This window comes from Equus asinus, chromosome X, assembly GCF_041296235.1.
Source record: "Equus asinus isolate D_3611 breed Donkey chromosome X, EquAss-T2T_v2, whole genome shotgun sequence".
In the NCBI taxonomy this organism is placed as follows: Eukaryota; Metazoa; Chordata; class Mammalia; order Perissodactyla; family Equidae; genus Equus; species Equus asinus.
Genome location: NC_091820.1, coordinates 138,177,083 through 138,196,882, shown reverse-complemented (window position 1 = coordinate 138,196,882; position 19,800 = coordinate 138,177,083). Strand labels below are relative to the sequence as shown.

The following is a 19,800-nucleotide window of genomic DNA, read 5'->3' as shown; positions in this document are numbered from 1 at the left end:
CTGTACCCATCTTCCTCTGCTTTATATGTGGGACACCTGCCATAGCATGGCTTGCCAAGCTGTGCCATGTCCGCACCCGGGATCCAAACCGGCAAACCCTGGGCCGCCAAAGTGGAACATGCGAACTTAACCACTGTGCCACCGGGCCGACCCCTGGACACTTATTTAATGTCTAAATTAGTTGGTGTCAGGAGGGAAAATCCTCTCAACATCTCATTCCTCTTTTCCTTTTAAGCTTTTTGGTTGATCTATTGTTTGCCCTAGTTGGTATCCACTAACTCAGGCAGCTATGTTAAAACACTTGCAAGTAAATGTTTTCAACAGACACTCTAAGGGAAAGATTTTTAGCACTGATGACCTCCAAGTCAGGTCAAAAAAGACAAGCCTTTTGAGAGGTGTCTTTTGGGGAACCACCAGACTGGTCAAATAATGACAGTTCTTTGGGGGCGAGACTCTAAAGAGCTCTAACTCCATTCTTTCCCCCTCTGATACCAGCAATATGAGTTGTTATTTTTCAAGGCATCTACTGATGGTGGAGTATAGGGGATGGGGTTAAGGCAAATTAAAACACCACAAAGCTCACTCTTGCTATTGAGAGTCAGCCATCTTTTTGAATAAATATACTCTGGGTTGGTACAAGCATTTGGTTAATTTTCATAGTTCTGAAAAAGTTAATTTTGTCCATTTTTGCCAGTTTCCTCACTGATTTTATGGATGGGCAAATTTTGTAGGTTGTTACTTCACCACTTTAGCTAACATCTTCATGCCATTTTTCTCTTTTTCTGCTGACACCCAAGATCATGGAAACTGGATGCTTTCCTGCAGCATCTTTCCAGAGTCCATTCTTCAGCTCTCTGAATACTGAGAGTGATGACTGCTTGGTTTGGGCTTTCTTATTTCTGGTTTGCAGTTAATTGTCTCCATTCACGAACCTCACACATAGGATCTAAAAAAGACTTTTGTCTTATAGGAAGAAGTAAACAAGGCTAGAACGAACTGAGTGAAGGAGAAGTTGGATGAAAGGGTGGCATGATAGAATAGTAGATAAAAGAATATTTTACCCTGAGGCCAGCCTATTCTAAGGAAAGGCTGTATGTTGGCTCAGGCTGAGAGTGGAGGTTCAAAGTTCAGGAGCCTGGGGGAAGGAGAGACACTTAACCAAACTTTGTCTAACAAGCATTTTGTTCTGATTGATCAGTGGCAGCAAAACAATTTACTGAATAATTTATGAGGCAAAAATTGGGAATTTGGAGTCTGTGTCTGGCCTTGCCATTGATAAACAAGAGGGGCATCTCTGAGACTTATCTAAGTCCTATGGGGAAGGGAGGTTCTTTCCAGTAACCCGTTTCCCAGAGCACAAAGGTGGGGGGGATATTTCTTAACCTTTGCTGTTTACCAGAATCACAGTGCTCACATAAAATTCTAGATTTTCTGTCCCTACTTTTGTTCAAGAAATAGTCTCCTGATGACTCTTATTGGTGTTGCTCTTGCAAAATCATTTGAACCATCTGCTGAGAGGTGGTGGCAAAGGTCAGTGGTTTTAGTGTCCTACAGATAAGGCACTTTAAAAAAAGGATGGCTGAAATGGAAGAGAGAAATGTTAATGTAGAGTTTGTGTTAAAGTCTAAGAGGACAGTGGATGAAAATCTTTCGATTATGCAGCACTGCTTGTCAAGTTTTTTTATACTTCTTTGTGACGTTGTCCACAGTCTTGGTTATCTCTCATAAGAGACATGCATGATCCGAGCATTTTGCCAGATTTCCCTAGTGGTCCAGACAGCGGCTTGGCCAGAGAGAAATCCATGTAGGGTCCATTCTGGTGAGGAGTCCTTTGAGATTTGTATCAAGTCTTCAGGTTTATCTTGCAATGCTCCAGATTCTGGGAGGAAAGCCTAGCTTCAAGGCAACCTAGAGTCCAGATAAGTGTCTGGGCAGTCAGGTTTTAGGTCTCAGTGATGCCAGGTGAAAAAAGAAGGAAAAAAATTGGAAACATTATTTTGAAGGGTTATAGCCAGATATTGAAGGATACTGGAAGAATGGAAAATTTGGTAAGAGTTGACAATTTGTACAAGGTGACAGAATCCAGACCAATTTACAGGTAGGTAACAAAACCATCAGTTACTTCAAGTTTACAAAGAGGTGCAAAATAGTTCAATGACGATGAACAGGGATAGAATCTGACAAACCACAATAGTGTGCTATAGCTTTCTACTGACACATAAAATTTCTCTCTATAGTTACTCTCCTTTCAATCAAAGGTTTTTCTGGGTCACAAAGTAAGTGTGATCTCATTATACTTGGCCTGAGTATTTATATAGGTGAAGCAAGAATGGTAATTTACTATCTAGGCTTTTTTTAAAAACAGTTTATTGAGATATAAATTCACATGCTATACAGTTCACCCATTTAAAGTGTACAATTCAATAGGGTTTGGTATATTACATTATTAATTTTTTTAAATTATAGTAAAATACGTATAACATAAAATTTGCCATTTTGACCATTGTCAAGTGTATGATCCAGTGGCACTAATTACATTCACAGTGCAGTATCAAATAGGGTTTTAAAAGTTTGCTTTGCTGGAATATTTCTAAGGATTCTCAGATTGAACGTTGAAAAGCCTCTCAAGGCCAGGAAGCCAAGCCAAGAGCTCACCACCAGATTTCACTAGCAGTACCTATAGATTTGGGTGAGTCGTCTCTTCTTGGGGTCCCCAAAATATCCTAAGGTTCCTGGGCCTGCCAGGAAGTGACCTTTCTTACCCACTTGTAAGGCTGGGAACCATGTAAGCTAGTTATCAATCTGGTTTTTCCAAGAGAGTTTTATAAGTAAGCATCGGCTTCATAAAGTCAACTTTAGCTCCTTATTAAAAGTGTCTGGTCACATATGGCTCTATGGATATCATTATCAAATATAGAATTCCAATGAAAACCTTGGTCATGTCAAATAAGAACAAATCTGGACTTAGGGAGAGACTTTAATTTGAAAGGCAGAATGCTCTGATCTCAGAAATCTACAAGCATCTCAAAATCAAGCAGAAAAAAGCTTTTCTTTTATAGGGTGAGGAGGAACAAGGAGAGATGAGCAGACTCTTTTAAGGAAAGATTCTTGAAAAGCAAGGAGAAATGACCACCAGAGCCTGACAGGAAAAGTGTCTGTCTGTGGTCAGCTGATTCTCAAAATAAGCTGATGAGGCAAATGTTCTGCATCTTCATGTTGCTCAGGCTTGGGAACAAGCAGAGTTCAGGGGCCAGTAGAAGGAGAGAAATTGGCCTAAGGTTTGGTCAAGACAAAGCAGAAAGTAAGAAATGGGTATTTGTGAACACTTGATCAGTTCCTCTTGTTGTTTAAGACAGACAAAATGTCTACTTAAACAATATTAGGAATGAGATAAGAGTCACTGTGAGGTTGATGTTGGTCCAGAGTTTTTCGTGGGTGGACTGGCCTTCATGTTCTTGTTGGCCCTGAAGGACTAGTTGTATCATCTGTTGAGAGTGCTGTTGGACTGACAGCTCTTGGGGGTGGTCTTTAGCATTGAATGAGAGATATGCCTAGGAAAATAATAAAAAGAATATTTATTAAAGATTGAATAAGGGAGTAAAACCGAGACTTGAGTTCTAAAGGGAATCATTCAAAAAGATTCCTAACATTGGTCCTGAAGCATCTTGATGGTGGAGTGGCAAATTTCTCAGATTGTCTGAATATTTTTGCTGATGGCATGGACATCAGAGGGGTTTTGGGGAACAAATGCACAGTGCTCACTTCAGACTACTGCACAAGTGCTCCCTTAAGAAACCAGAATCATGTCCAATGCTAGACAGTTTTAGAGGACCACTCATTGGAGTTCCTGGAGTTCTCTGGTGATGATGTTGGTGATTTCAGTAAGATTGTCAGCAGTCACAGTTATTTCCTGGAGCAGAGCCTGTAAAATGGGAGAGTTCTGGCAAAATTCCTGAGTGGCCCACACAGAAGCAGCTCCAGGCATCAAGGTTACCCATGACATGATTTGCTGCAGCAGTCAAATCCTTTAGGTTTCCTCCCAATCTCTTAGCTTTTTATTCTAAGCCTTTTTGAGAACCTTGACAGAAAGGAAGGTCACAGCCTCCTTCTGGGGCTGGGATTCTGTGCCTAGATTTATCTATACATATTTTTGTAGACCTTTGGAATCATTTAGTGTCTGGAAAGAGGTAATAGAGTGGTTAAGGTGAGAAGAGAAGGTAGTCTGGGGGCTAATAAAGTTAGCTTGATGACAGGTTCCAGTCCAAGGACTATGTACTCTTGCCACTCCTGGTGATAGGGTGGATATGATTGCAAATACTTAAGCCCATGGAAGGACCCTTGGTTATGTTACAGTGGAAGCATAGATTGCCCTTTTTGAAATATTTATATTAATAACATTTTACCCATATGAATCTCATCTAGGGAAGGCTAAGAATTTTTAAAAATTTGACAGCACTTCCACTCAATTTATAATATTAAGTAAACCTAATTATTTTGGCACTTCTCTTTTTATAAGATAAAAGAACAAATCCTGTGTGATTTTCCGGGAACCCTCTGGGAGATCCAAAAACTTCGAGATCAAGAAGACATCAATTAGAATTTGATTTTAGGAAGGCAAAATGCCAAAAGTTGTCAGGAGGTTTGAACACTTGGTTAAATAAGATGACGTATCAGTGAGAAACACTACTTGGCTGCTTATTTAACCAAAGTGACGATAAAGGATTTTAAAAGTAAACATGAGATGACATGCTTGTAAAACACACGAGCTCTTTTGGAAGTAGGAAGACTTGGTTCTCTCAAGTAAATAAGAACATGATAAAGTCAACATAAAGTGCAGGAAATTATTCTGATAAAACGTGGAATCTGTGTCTTCTAAGGCAGATTATTCAGAAGGTAAGGAAAAATCTTTTAAAATCTACTGTTAAGAGAAGACCATTACTCCAAGAAAATTTTGTCATTTTAACAAAGAGAAAAACAAATTCTAGTTTTACATCTGTATGCTATTTGATACTAAAGCTGTTTTTTAAAAAATCTATAAACAAACTCATCAAATTTTGGCCATGAGTAATAAAATTCCTTTTCCATGCATCTTCTATAACTTCTTGTATCCATTCATGTTTTGTCCTACATTTTCCTCATTCTTATTTTTGAAGAACAGTCATTTTACTTTAGGACAAAATTACTCTCTTTTTCATTAACAAAACCATATTTTGAATACCTTACATACAAAGTTATTTCGCTTTGCCATTATTGCTTCTAGCAGTTTCATTTACACATATCAATTATAATTTTTAACCACTAGTAACTTTTACTTTCCAGAGAAAGCTAGGAAGCAGAGAATTGTGAACCAGACATATTATAACACACAATTATTGTTGAAATAAAAGTTGTCAGGAGGTCCGCCTTGTAGCGTAGTGGTTAAGCTTGCCTGTTCCAATTTAGCGGCCCAGGGTTTGCAGGCTTGGATCCCAGGCTCAGACCTACACACTTCTCATCAAAGCCACACTGGTGGTGTCCCACATACAAAACAGAGGAAGATTGGCACAGATGTTAGCTCAGGGACAATCTTACTCACCAAAAAAAAAAAAAAAAATTAAAAAAAGTTGTCAGAATAATGACTCGATTTGAATAAATTCACATTTATTTTTTTGTAATCTAAAATATCTAGTAGATGTAATATTAATTTGAATAGTAAACCTGTATAAGTTTAGGAGGAACATACCCAGGTAAAATAAAAATGAATGCTTAATGCTGACAACCGAGAGACAACTGGTTTTATTAAAACTGTTCTTCCTTGCTGGAGTGTTACCTTAGTTATGGGACTTGAATTATTAAGATACTTTGGTTAGTTTCTACATTCCAAGGAGTTTTTTTTTTGTTTGTTTGTTTTTTTGTTTTGTTTTTTTATTAATGTTATGATGGATTACAAGCTTGTGAAATTTCAGTTGTACATTTTTGTTAGTCATGTTGTGGGTACACCACTTCCCCCTCCGTACCCTCCCCCCACCCCCCCTTTTCCCTGGTAACCCCCGATCAGATCTCCTTCTCAATATACTAATTTCCACCTATGAGTGGAGTCATATAGAGTTCGTCTTTCTCTGACTGACTTATTTCGCTTAACATAATGCCCTCGAGGTCCATCCACATTGTTGTGAATGGGCCAATTTCGTCTTTTTTTATGGCTGAGTAGTATTCCATTGTGTATATATACCACATCTTCTTTATCCAATCATCAGTTTCTGGGCATGTAGGCTGGTTCCACGTCTTGGCTATTGTAAATAATGCTGCGATGAACATAGGGGTGCAACGGACTCTTGAGATATCTGATATCAGGTTCTTAGGATAGATACCCAGTAATGGGATGGCTGGGTCATAGGGTATTTCTATTTTTAACTTTTTGAGAAATCTCCATACTGTTTTCCATAGTGGCTGTACCAGTTTGCATTCCCACCAACAGTGTATGAGGGTTCCTCTTTCTCCACAACCTCTCCAACATTTGTCGTTCTTGGTTTTGGATGTTTTTGCCAATCTAACGGGGGTAAGGTGATATCTTAGTGTAGTTTTGATTTGCATTTCCCTGATGATTAGCGATGATGAACATCTTTTCATGTGTCTATTGGCCATATTCATATCTTCTTTTGAGAAATGTCTGTTCATGTCCTCTGCCCATTTTTTGATCGGGTTGTTTGTTTTTTTGTTGTTAAGCAGTGTGAGTTCTTTGTATATTATGGAGATTAACCCTTTGTCGGATAAGTGGCTTGTAAATATTTTTTCCCAATTAGTGAGCTGTTTTTTTGTTTCAATTCTGTTTTCCCTTGCCTTGAAGAAGCTCTTTAGTCTGATGAAGTCCCATTTGTTTATTCTTTCTATTGTTTCCCTCAACTGAGGAGTTACAGTGTCCGAAAAGATTCTTTTGAAACTGATGTCAAAGAGTGTACTGCCTATATTCTCTTCCAAAAGACTTATTGTCTCAGGCCTAATCTTTAGGTCTTTGATCCATTTTGAGTTTATTTTGGTGTGTGGTGAAAAAGAATGGTCAATTTTCAATCTTTTGCATGTGGCTGTCCAGTTTTCCCAGCACCATTTGTTGAAGAGACTTTCTTTTCTCCATTGTAGGCCCTCTGCTCCTTTGTCGAAGATTAGCTGTCCATAGATGTGTGGTTTTATCTCTGGGCTTTCAATTCTGTTCCATTGATCTGTGGACCTGTTTTTGTACCAGTACCATGCTGTTTTGATCACTGTAGCTTTGTAGTATGTTTTGAAATCGGGGATTGTGATTCCGCCGGCTTTGTTTTTCTCGCTCAGGATTGCTTTAGCCAAGGAGTTTTAAGAATATTTCCTTTATGTAAGCACTTATTTATCCCTAAGCCAATTAAAATAGAGCTCCTTTAGGGCTTTTGTAAGTTAACTTGGTAATAACACCTGGAGGTAGGAACATATCACATATCCATCCATACATAAATATACAAACAGATGTAAATAGTGATCTTGTGGATTTCATTCTAAAATTTTCAGCCATAAGTCAGGTAACAGAAATGCAAAACACTGTTTCATATAAAAAAAAAATGATGGCTCTTCTCTTTGCCTCAACTTTACATTTTTACCAGGATTATGTTTCTGGCAGATGGGGAAAATTGTGGCTAGTTGCTCAGTATGAGGGCTAAAGCACGCCACCAGTATTTGCAGAGGAGACTTTTTCAGATTTTTTTAGCCCTGATGTGTAATCTTATGGAGACGTGGACTAAATTTTGGGTGAGGGACAGAAGAGACATCAAGGGGCCGTTAGGGTGTCTCCAAAGCTATCGGAGTAAATAAAACATCCAGAGCATTTCCAATTACTTTTTCAGCCTCAGGTAGTTACTTTAGGGTCCCTGAGCCCCTGGAGAGGCCCCGTTGGGGCTAAAGGTCTAGTGACTGTAGGTAGTTGAGGGGCTGGAGTTGGAAGGGAAAGGTTGGCAGAAGTGGATAAAAGGATAAGGAAAGCAGGTTTGTGGAAGGATCCAGGGGAGCTGAAGGGAAGGTCGAAGGAGGACAAGGGATGATGGGAAGGGAGAAATCTGAGGTGAGACAGTTTGAGAAGATCCTGTTTCCCAGAGAGGCGACTGAAGTTCTAAATTGCGTTTGGTAAAATTTTGTCAATTTTGGAGATATTGAACTGAATTCGTTTTGTAATATTGAGGCAAAGAAAGGGAATTTGAAGGGGTCCTTGTCTGGCCTTGTCATAGGTAAACAAGAGAGGCATCTCTGAGTCTTATCTGTGTCAGGTGGCGAAGGCAGGTTGCGTTAGTTTGCCAGGACTGCCATAGCAAGGTACCGCAGACTGGGTGGCTTAAACAACGGACATGTGTTGTCTCACAATTTTGGAGGCCAGAAGTCCGACATCAAAATAGGCTTGGTTCCTTCCGAGGGCCATGAGGGATCTGTTCCAGGCCTCTCTCCTTGGCTTGGACATAGTATCTTCTCTATCGCATCACGTTGTCTTTCTTCCAGGCATGTCTATCTCTGCCCAAATTTCTCCTTTTTATAAGGACACCAGTCATATTGGGTTTGGGAGCATTAATGACCTCACATGAACTTGATCACCTCTGTAAAGACCCTATCTCTAAATACAGTCACATTCTGAGACACTGGGGGTTAAGAAACAACATATGAATTTTGATGGGGATACAATTCAGCCCATAACAGTGGTTCTTTGCAGTAGGCTATTTTCCGGAATGCAACCGGATGGGAGATGTCTTAACCATTGCTATTTTCCAGGATCACAGGGCTGAAGTGAAGTGCAACATTGTTATTGGGCAACTGGGGCTGGAAGCAGGGCAGCTGGAGGTGCTGGCGGCCAAACGCTCCCGGGAAGGACTCCCATGTGCAGAGTCTGCTGGCTCAGGAGGCAGGCCCTACTCCAGGCTCCATGAGGGGGTGTGGGGTCTAGAAGAGGATGGTGGCCTTGCGAGGGGCTGAACCCCAAATGACAGGGACCTCAGGTAGGGAAAATCTAAGAGGGCAAAGCGGGCTCCCGGGCATGGGGCCAGCCTGGCTGGGGAGGAATGCGGGCTGCACAGCTCTGGGGGCCCCCAGCAGCAAGAGACCTTGGCCCGTCCCCCAGTCCTGGGGAAGTGGCTGACAGTCACTTGGGCTTGGGACTCTGCCCTACTGGCCCTGGGCGAAGGACTCAGGGGCCTGGGGTAGGGGGTACCCGCTCAACATGCAAAGGAAAAAGGGGGATGAGGGTGGGAAGACAAGTACGCGCTCGTCTCTTTCCAAATCTCTCGCTGGGTGCGGGCAGAGGAGGAAAGGCTGGGAAGGGGTGGCCTCCAGGGGCCCCTCTCTTCTGTGCCAGCCCCAGAAGGAGGAGGGCTGATTCCCAGGGCCCGTGTTGGGCCAGCCTGCCAGGGCCGGCCCTGCGGCAGCTCCCCTCCACGGGCGGGGCGGGGAAGCCGCTGTCCCACGCAGTCCAGGAAGGACTCCAACCCACCACCACCCGCCTCACGCACGCGCACACCCTCTCACACGCGTCCAGTGACGCTCACTCCCACTCGCTCACACGCACACTCACACCTGCTTGGGGAACACGCCCACACAGGTACACTGCACGAGGGAGAGACAAGGGATCAGCCCCTCCCATCCCCTCTCCTCTTGTCCTGCCCCCAAATCCTGAGGGGCTGGTGGAAAGTGGCCAGTGGCCATGGCCCTGCCAAGACACGGGGGACAGACCACCTGGGATGGTGCCTTGCCTGAAGGAGGCAGGGAGAGCAGAGCCCACCTGGGAGCCCCCCGGATCCTGCAGTACCCCTTGATGGGACACGTGCAGGTGTCCCTATAACACGGAGCCAAGTCCATTGGGCCCAAGAGGCTGCAGGCATGGCCCTCACGATCTCCGTCCCGACAGCCCTCGCCGCCCCCTCTCCATTGCCCTGCGTGCCCGGCATCTCCAGGCCCCCCCGCCCCCCGTCCCTGCCGACCCGCTGTCTGCAGCTCTCGCCACACAGCTCAGGGCTCCCCACGTGCTCGGTTCCCACAGGCCGGTTGGACAGCCACAGCCCAGGCCTCAGCTCCCTGCAAGGTCCTCGCCCTGGCCCTCCCTGCTTTGGGAACTGTGTTCTTCTTCTGTACTGTGGGGGTGGTCAGAGACTCTGCCCCTTCAGAATGGCTGGAGGACGCCAGTGGGCACAGACTGGGCAGGCCCTCGAGGGCCCCTCACCATTTCTGGGACAACGGTACCATCCGTCCCCTCTCCTCTCCGCACCTTCGTTCCGTCTCCCGAAGACTCTGAATCAGCTCGGCGCCTGATGGCCGGCTGCCCTCAATTTGTGGTGGGCTCCCAGCCCCCTGAGGTGAGGGCAGAGCCCAGGCAGGTGGAGGCAGATGGCTCCTGGCTCCTGACACCTGACGACACCCTCTCTGAGCACTGCCCCTCCAGCCACGGCGCGCAGAGAGAGGGTCTCAAGGATCAGCAGCATCCTCCATCCTGGGTGGCTGCCCTCCTCAGGTGGCACCGAGGGCTCACTGGGCTGCAGGGACCCAGAGTCCACCTGCTCTGGGCAGGAAGGGGCCACTCCCCAGCTCCTGCCTGCAGCCTCCCACTCACACCCGCTGCCTCCTGCCCGCTCCCAGGACACAGGACTGGTGCCCCTAGGAGTTGGCTGGGAGGGGAGTGGGACAGGAAGGCGGTGCCCCGGCCCCTCGAGGGGCCGCCCTGCCCAGGACTCAAGAGTGGAGGGTGGCTCTCCCTGCCTTTCCTCCCCCGACCCAGGGCATGAGGGCTGTGGAGCCCTCGCCCAGCCCGCCCTCCATCCCTCGGCCATGAAACACCGGCAGGTCCCCAAACGTCCCTCGGTGGCTAGACAGAGGCTGGCCACTTGTCGGCCGGCAGGAGTGGGCTGAGCGGGCAACCACCCCCCAGCCCAGAGTCCTGGGCCCAGCTCCTGGCAGGGGCATCTGACCTCAGGCCTGGGCCCTTCTGTGGCCCGCTGGTCTCTGGGATTGCACACGTGACCTCTCTGACCCGTCTGGGTGCCCTGAGCCCCTACAGCGGTGCCAGGGATCCTGGAGCCCTGGATCCTGCCTGTGGTTCCTCCCCCTCCCTTCAACGTCTAGCCCACTTATTTCTGGGGACACCCCGAGTTTCCTGGGGACCCAACCAGCCACTGCCCATGCCCACAAGTTCCTGTCACTCAGCTCCGTCCAGCCCAGGGGACGACACAGCCCCTCCTGGCCCCTGTCCTGATCATACCCCAATGCAGGTGACAGGCCACTGTTGCCCCCACCCCCACCCCCACCCCCAGCAGACCCTTCCCTCAGTTGCCCACAGCAGAGACGATACGCAGCTGAAACGGTCAATGAAATTTACTGAAGAGAACCACTTACTGAAACCATTGCAGAGAAGGGAATGACAACACGGAGAGGAACTTCTAACGGCCGCTACAGCCCACAGGTCTCGGGGACAGTCAGTCTCTACCGGGGTGCCTCAGCTGCCCCCCATGCTGAGGCCCTCCCACCACAGTCTCCCTTCCTGGGAGCCCCACAGTCAGCCTCTTGGCAGAACGATGGACACTGGCAATGTCTTCTCACTCCAGGGCACCCCCTCCCCCTCTGGCTGACAGGCTGGGGTGGGGCCCTGCCCTATGGGCCACATAGGACAGTCACAGGATGCTGGAAAATACAACAGGGGACACCACACCAAGCCCAGGAAACTGAGCCACAAGTAACAACAGGTTGGCACATGAGAGCACAGTCCCAGTGGAGCCTGCCACAGCCCCTCCATGTCCCTGCTCCAGTTCTTCCTTCCCGAGGTCCCGGGGTGGCGCCGGGCACGCCCTTGTCTGTCCATCCTTCCAGGCATCTCCTGGGACTGGGTTCGAGGACTCTGGGGTGGGGTGGGGGCCACTGCTCAGATAAGCACACATCTCCACAGGAACAAGCAGCGGTTGGCCTACATCTCCACCGAGAAGGCAGAGTTGAGCTCATGGCACCGGACGAGAGCGAGCAGAGCCTGGGCTGGCACTGAAGCTCACAGCACGTGCCAGGGCCGAGTGGGTGCTGCCTGCTAGGCCAGGACCCCCACCCCGGGAGCACACACACCTAACGGCTCTGCACAGAAATGATGGCATGTGTGTGTGTATGTTTTGGGGGTGGATTACTTGATACGTGGGTAACTACAGGGTCCACAGAGATACAAGTGGGCTTCCCAGAACAGGGAGAAGCCTGCCCCAGGTGACAGTGAACGGGGGTCCCCTTGTTGGGAGACCCAGACAGCTGGCACCCTTGAGATGACCTCCTAACGTCTCCCAGGCCCATGCAGGTGGCAGACGTCCTCAGGTGCCCCTCAGCCAGGCCGGGGCTGCCACTCGGGGGAGCCACCAGGCTGGCTGCCTGAGTTCGCAGGGCTTGGGATGGGGACGGGGCTTGGGCTCGGTGTGGTGCTGCCTTGAGCGGGGCTACACCTCTCCCCTGCCCATTTGGGGTAACATATGGTCATCTTGGTCACTTGGAATGGCTGACGGTGCGGGTCATGGCCCCTTGGGGATCGTGAGGGGCCAGGGGCTTGGTTTGGGCTGGACGGGCCCCTCCCTCGGCCTGGTCCCCATGTGGGGTGAGGCGGCTACCCTGGCCTCGCCACCCCCTGCCTCCAGGGCTCTGCTGCCTGGGAGGAGAGAAGGTCCCTGGGCCTTTTGAGCCTACTTGCCCGAGGAAGACTCGGGGCGGCTCATCTCCTCAGCCCCGTCCTCGTTTCCTGGCTCCTCCTGGATGAGCCCCTCCTTGGGGGTCTGCTCGGCCTCCTGGTCTCCCACCTGGGCGAGGCCTTCCGGGTTTCCGCCAGGACCTCCTGGGCCCGCCCCAGAGGCACTGACCATTTGAGCAGGGGTGGGGCCCCCGGGGGCCCCCGAGTGTCCTGCCTGACCTAGCCCCGCACGAGTAGGAACATTTTCACCTTCCCCAGTGGCAGAAGAGGACTCGGTGGTCTCCTCAGGGGCAGGGGCTGCCACGGCAGCATCATGGGTGTCAGGAGCTGCCTCATCGGCCTCTTCACGGGCCGGGGCAGCGTCAGCGGTGTCTTCACAGGTCAGGGCGGCCTGGGCAGCATCTTCACGAGCCCAGGCGGCCTGGGCAGCATCATGGGGGTCAGGAGCAGCCTCTCCAGGGTCGACTGTGACAGGAACTGCCCCATCGGCCACTTCACGTGCCGGGGCAGCGTCGGCTGTGTCTTGCTTGGAAAGGGCAGCCAGGGTGGTATCTTCCTCGGGTGGGGAAGGCTTGCTTTCTTCTGCAGTGACAGGGGTGCCCTCAGTGGTGACCTCATTGGCTGGGAGGCAATCTTCATGGGTCCGGGCAGCATCTTCACAGGCCAGCGCGGCCAGGCAGTCCTGCGCAGGGGTGTCGGGATTTTCCTCCAGGAGGCCGCACATGAGATCCAGCGCGGGGCCACCCAAGCTCTCCACCAGTCTCCTCCTCCTCTCCCTCTCTGACATGAGGCACCACAGGTACAGCGTGTCGTTGGCATGGTGCAGCCAGCTCTCAAAAGACTCTTCTCCACAGCCCGGCTCTTCCACCCCAGAAAACCTTCTCAGTACCCGGTAGGCCATAGCATCGAGCAGAGGCTGCAAGGTCTGCCGCCAGTGCTGGCTCCGGGCTGCTGCCTCGTGGATGGCTCTTGCCACACCTGCAGCTCCTTCGTCACCTGGAGCCTCCGCCTCAGCTGCAGCTCCTGCCATGCTCACAGATCCTGCCACGCCTGCAACTCCCGTGTCCCCTGCGGCTCCCTCTTCATCTGACGCTCCTGCTTCCTCTTCAGCTCCTGCCTCGCCCTCAGCTCCCTCCTCACGCTCAGCTTTGTCCTCACCTGCGGCTTCTTCCTCACTTGGGGCTCCTGCCTCACCTGGGACTCCCGGGCCTCCAGCCTCACCTGTGGCTTCTTCCTCAGCCACAGCTCTTGCCACATCTTCAGCTCCATCCTCACCGGCAGTGACTGCCTCCTCTGGGGCCCCTGCCTCAGACACACCTGCAGCTCCTTCCTCACCTGGAGCCTCCGCCTCAGCTGCAGCTCCTGCCATGCTCACAGATCCTGCCACGCCTGCAACTCTTGTGTCCCCTGCAGCTCCCTCTTCATCTGACGCTCCTGCTTCCTCTTCAGCTCCTGCCTCGCCCTCAGCTCCCTCCTCACGCTCAGCTTTGTCCTCACCTGCGGCTTCTTCCTCACTTGGGGCTCCTGCCTCACCTGGGACTCCCGGGCCTCCAGCCTCACCTGTGGCTTCTTCCTCAGCCACAGCTCTTGCCACATCTTCAGCTCCATCCTCACCGGCAGTGACTGCCTCCTCTGGGGCCCCTGCCTCAGACACACCTGCAGCTCCTTCCTCACCTGGAGCCTCTGCCTCAGCTGCAGCTCCTGCCATGCTCACAGATCCTGCCACGCCTGCAACTCTTGTGTCCCCTGCAGCTCCCTCTTCATCTGAGGATCCTGCTTCCTCTGCAGCTCCTGCCTCGCCCTCAGCTTCCTCCTCACTCTCAGCTTCTCCCTCACCTGTGGCTTCTTCCTCACCTGCAGCTCTTGCCACATCTCCAACTTCCTCCTCACCGGCAGCTTCCCTCTCAACTGGGGCTCCTGCCACATCTTCAGCTCCATCCTCACCGGCAGTGACTGCCTCACCGGCAGTTCCTGCCTCCTCTGGGGCCCCTGCCTCAGACACACCTGCAGCTCCTTCCTCACCTGGAGCCTCCGCCTCAGCTGCAGCTCCTGCCATGCTCACAGATCCTGCCACGCCTGCAACTCTTGTGTCCCCTGCAGCTCCCTCTTCATCTGAGGATCCTGCTTCCTCTCCAGCTCCTGCCTCACCCTCAGCTCCCTCCTCCTCTGCGGCTGCCTCCTCCCCTGCAGCTCTGGCCACACCTGCCCTGCCAGCCACTGCTTGCCTCTGGGGCTGTGCAGGGAAATTGGGTCTATCCCGTGACTCAGAATCAGGGCCCTGGGGCAGGAAGAACACATCCCAGAGTCCCCCCTTGCCTGGTATCTGTCGGGGGACCAAACTTCGATTTAAATACTCAGTGAACTCCACCAAAGCGACCCTCAACCCGAGCTCCTTTCTGAAGACGTTGCCCAGCACTCGGTACCTGCCCAGGGGCCACAGGGCAGCCCGCACGGCCTCCTGGAATTCCCGGTCCTCGCAGTCCTCCGGGATGCCCAGGATGAGCAGGGAGCGCTGTGCGTTTGCGCCACTCCACCTGCACCAGTCCCGCAGCATCACCAGTGGCATCACCATCACTGAGGACCTGAGGGCGGCCAGAAGGGACTGGACGGGCGTGCACGGACTCTCGCAGTGTGGGCCTCGGCCTGCGGGTGCAAAGGGGAGAGAGGCGTGTCTGTGCCACACAGCCCACCCCACCGCCCCAGCCAGAGCCCCGGGCCCCTCACGCTGGGGCCTGGAGCGCCTCCTCTCCCTGCTGGCTTCGTCGTTGGATCTTAGGAGACCTCTTCGATCATAAACCACGTTGCTTCACAAGATGGAAGGCTACCCACATTTTCTACCTCCTCTAGCCTCGGGGCTGGGGGGGGTCGCCTTGTTCCCCAAGGACTCTCACGTTTTCCAATTTGGGGCATGAATTTCCCCAGGATCCTGCCTCCTTCTCTTCCACGTGCTCTGGCCTGCAGTGACAGCCCTCTTTCCTTCCTTCCCGGCAGGGTGACTCCTGTCCTCTCTCTGTTCGGGGTCGCTCTAGGCTGGGCTCCGGCCCAGTTCCACGCTGCCTGAGCAGAGCCCGCGGAGGGCCCGCCCTGTCCCTCCCTCTCCCCCGCTCTCTCTCACTGACCTCCCCTCTGGGCGCTCTGGTCTCTTCCGTAGGGCACGTTGGGCTCTCTCTGCTCTTCTCTTTCTAGCTTCCTTCAAGGGACGTCAGGGCCCCGAGTCCGTGTCCTCCTCCTGTTCTACGGCGCACACTTAGAGCTGTCTGTCTTCCTCCGATCGATCGCTTCCTGCGCTGCCTCCCACTACTTTGGGGAAGTTGTATTTTTCTATCACTCGGTTTGAAACGCTTCCTGAGTTCCTCTGATTTCCTCTGATTGCTTCGTCCACCTACAGGTTTGCAAATCTTTAGAGACGGGTTAATCGTTGTTAACGTCAAATAAAATCCCCCGGCGACCAGGCAACTTATTCTGTCAAAGCGCAACCCTTTTAAACTTAGGGAGACGCTCCTAGGGCCCGAAGTATGGCGTCCCCCGGTGACCCCTGCGAAGGGCCTCTACTTTCCGCGGAGGCCAAGGCCCTGGCCCTCCACCGCGGCAATCTCTGTGCACCCTCCACTGAGGCGACCTGGAGCTTCTCAGACACCCGCTGCGGGGGGCAGAGCCCCTCCCCGGACCCTCCCCCACTCCACCGCCCAGGGCACCAGCCTCCCGCAGACCACTGCCTCCCCGGCGCCTCGCCCTCTCTGTGGCACCTGCACCCATGCTGCCAGGCCCTCCTCTCCCGCACCCCTCCTCAGCCAGTGGCCCCCCACCTTCCCGCCCATCCCCCTGCCCATGCCCGGGCGCATCCTCCCCCGACCCGAAAAGCGCCCTCCCCCCCAGCTGGGAGCGCTCCCCTCCAGCCCTGGGAAGCAGGGCGCCCCCACGTGCTTGGACGTTATCCTGCCCATCCGGCTCCCCAAGCCCGGAGTGCTCCCCCTAGTGCCGGCAGTGGGAGCTCTGCCCTCCCGCCTCCCACCCCACAGATGCAGGGCTGCCAGCCTGCCCCCGCCCCCCACCACCCACCCACAGATGCAGGGCTGCCAGCCGGCCCCGGCCCCACACCCCCACCCACCCACAGATGCAGGGCTGCCAGCCTGCCCCCGCCGCCCCCCCACCCCCACAGACACAGGGCTGCCAGCCTGCCCCCGCCGCCCCCGCCACCCCCACCCACAGATACGGGGCTGCCAGCCGGCCCCGGCCCCACACCCCCACCCACCCACAGATGCAGGCCTGCCAGCCTGCCCCCGCCACCCCCCGCCCCACAGCCAGCACCCCAGCGAGCCAGGGCGCACCGCTGCCCAGAGCATGGCCGCCCACCACTCCCGCACGCATGGCCGGCCTCGCCCACGCCTCCCGCCCCAGGCGGACCCCCCGGGCGCCCCCACCCCAGCCGGCAGCCCCCCGTGCCGGGCGCCCTCCTGTCCGGCCGCAGCCCCGGGAGCGCTCGCTTCCCATGCCCTCACTAGAGTCACTAGCCGCCCCCCCCGCCACTTCCCCCCCTCCTGAGGCCCCTGGGAGCCCTGCCCTCAGCCCACACCCCAGCTGGCTGCCCCCCACCCTCACCGGCTCCCGCACGCTCACCCTCCCCTCGGACCCCCTCCCCCGCGAGTCCCCCGCCGACGTGGCTCACCTGCGCCGGCCCCGCGGGCGGCTCCCGGTCCCCTGGAAGGCCTGGCGGGCTCGCCTCAGGGCGGCTGTGTGGCCCCGGCTCACGCACTCTGCTCTCGGCCACGCCAGCTCCCGCGCCTCCCAGAAGACCCCGGGCGCAGGAGAGAAAGTTCTAGGTGGCTCAGGGCAGGGCGACGATTGGCTGCGAGGAGCACGTGAGCGACGCCGCGCGGCGAGGGCTTCACGGCGCTGTCGCAAGGCTCGCAGCCGCGGCAGCACAGCGCGGCTTCCGCCCCTGCCACCGCTGCACAGCGCGGCTTCCGCCCCTGCCGCCCGTGGAGCCGAGAGTCGGCTCGCCCGCAGAGCCCGCTGGGGCCCGTGGGGCCCGCTGCCCGGTCATCTGTGCCCTGCTGTGCTTGGCAGCGGCACGCAGACGGTCTACGTCCCTACTGACTTCTCCTCTCGGTGTCCCCATCCCGGGCGGGAGGGGTGACATCTCCATCGGCGGTGCTGGGAAGGTCCGCCTCTCCCTCTGTCCCGTCACCCTCGGTTTCCTGGACAGCAAAGTTCTGTCCCTGGCCACAGACACTCCTGGGAACTAGCGCTGCGCGTCCCTCACTGCTGACCCTGCCATCGTTCTGACCTCCCATCCCAGGGACCTGCCTCTGTCTTTAACTCGGCTTGGTCCACTGTCAGCACGGTCGCTCCGACTTCCTTAGCTGCTCTTTCTGTGGGACAGCACTCGGAATCCTCTTACTATCCGCTCGCCTGAGGCTTTGCTGTCCAATCGCAGCGCCTGTGGGCAGCAAAAGCCTGGCTCTCGGCTTCATCCAGACAGTCTCTGCCTTTTAATCGCACGGTTTAACCCGTTAACATCGAGTGTGGTTTCTCCTATGGCTGGATTTACGTCCAGCCCTTTACCGGCTGCCTGAGTCTGTTGCAGATACTGAGGAAAAAATACCAGAGACCGGGTGGCTTATAAACAGCAGACGTTCATTTCTCACAGTTCCGGAGGCTGAGAAGTCCAGAAGCGAGGTACCGGCAGATGCCGTGTCCGGCGAGGACCTGCTTCCTACTTCACACACAGACATCCTCTCACCATGTCCTCGCTATGGCAGAAGCGGGTGAGGGAGCTCTCCGGGGTCTCTCTTACAAGGTCACTAATCCCGTTCATGGGGGCTCCACCCCCAGGAACCAATCACCTCCCAAAGGCTCCACCTCCAAATACCATGGCGTGGAGGGGGTCGATTACACAGGTGAATCTGGGGGAGGACACAGACATTCGCTGCACAGCACTCTCTGCCCATCTCTCTCTCTTCCTATGTTCCCCTTTTCCTGCCTGAGATAGTCAAAAATTTTTTATTGCATTTTAACTTACTATTGCCTTTTGAGGCTATTATCGCTTTGAAATGCTTTTGCGGGTTGCTCGAGAGATTATAATCTATTTCCTTAACTTTTCACTGTCCACTTGTGGCTAATGTTGTACCACTTCACGTAAATGTAAGAAGCTTTCCACCATACAGATTCATTCCCCCTCCACCCATCCTTTATGCTGCAGTCGCCACATGAAGTACGCTTACAGATATTAGAGTGCTATCTTTTGAGACTGTATTTTTCATTCACCAGAGAATTATTTCTGTTCTATCCTCAAAATCTTTCCATCCTTCCAAATTGCTTTCTAGCCGCTCTTGACTTGTAATTGCACTGGTTCCCTTGGCAAAACTGGAGCGGGCCCCCTCTTTCCTGAGGCAGATCACCCTTGCGTATTTTTCCACATTATGCTCATCCATAGGCAATTTCAAAAGAGCTCTCTATCTGGTATGAAAAACTTCATCATTGCCCTCTCTGGGCGTTCCTGGCACTCTAGGCACACATGCATTGTGGCGCTCCTGGCTCTCCTCTCTGACCAAACTGGCCACACTTTCTCCCCCTGTCCCCTCCCTTTAATGCTGGCTGGGCCTTTAAGATCAAGCTCAGAACACGTGTCCTCCACGAAGCCCCTGTGGATTCCCCCAGACTGAGTTCCACCTTATCAACGTGGATCCCGCTCTGGCCCACGCACACACTCCATGCCCAGCACGCTCAGTCCCAGCTGCTCTGTCTGTGCTGCTCCAACAAAGGACAGAGGCCTCTACATACAGGTCAAGCAAGCACCGATGTGTACAAAGTCCTAAGGAGGTGCCCAGCACTTGGCAAGTGCTCAAGGAGGGCCACTGTCGTCCGTCCTGCCACCACTATTGCGTCTCCTCCAGCATTAGTCCCTCCCTCTCCGTGTGCCCAGCTGCTGGCGCAGGGGCTGACCATGCCTAACAGAACAGCCACCCTGAGCTTTGAGTGAACAGGCCGGCAACAAACCTCACTGAAAGCCCCCTCACTCACCCCCTCTCCCCCTGCCGCCGGCGCCCATCCCCCGGAGAGGAAAGCACTGGGTCTGGGGCCTCTTGGTAACCAATGAAAGAAACAGCCCCCCAGGGTGT

At 52.9% G+C, this 19,800-nt stretch overlaps 1 protein-coding gene across 1 annotated transcript; it reads right to left on the bottom strand.

The window, feature by feature from the left end:
* Nucleotides 1-12,674: 12,674 nt before the first annotated feature.
* LOC123282556 (paraneoplastic antigen Ma6E-like) lies at nucleotides 12,675-16,127 on the bottom strand. The gene is made up of 2 exons (XM_044763934.2): nucleotides 15,799-16,127; nucleotides 12,675-15,322 (listed from the first exon to the last, which is right to left on the bottom strand). Exon 2 carries the CDS (start codon nucleotides 15,249-15,251, stop codon nucleotides 12,675-12,677), a length of 2,577 nt encoding a protein of 858 aa, XP_044619869.2. The 5' UTR covers nucleotides 15,252-15,322; nucleotides 15,799-16,127.
* Nucleotides 16,128-19,800: the final 3,673 nt, after the last annotated feature.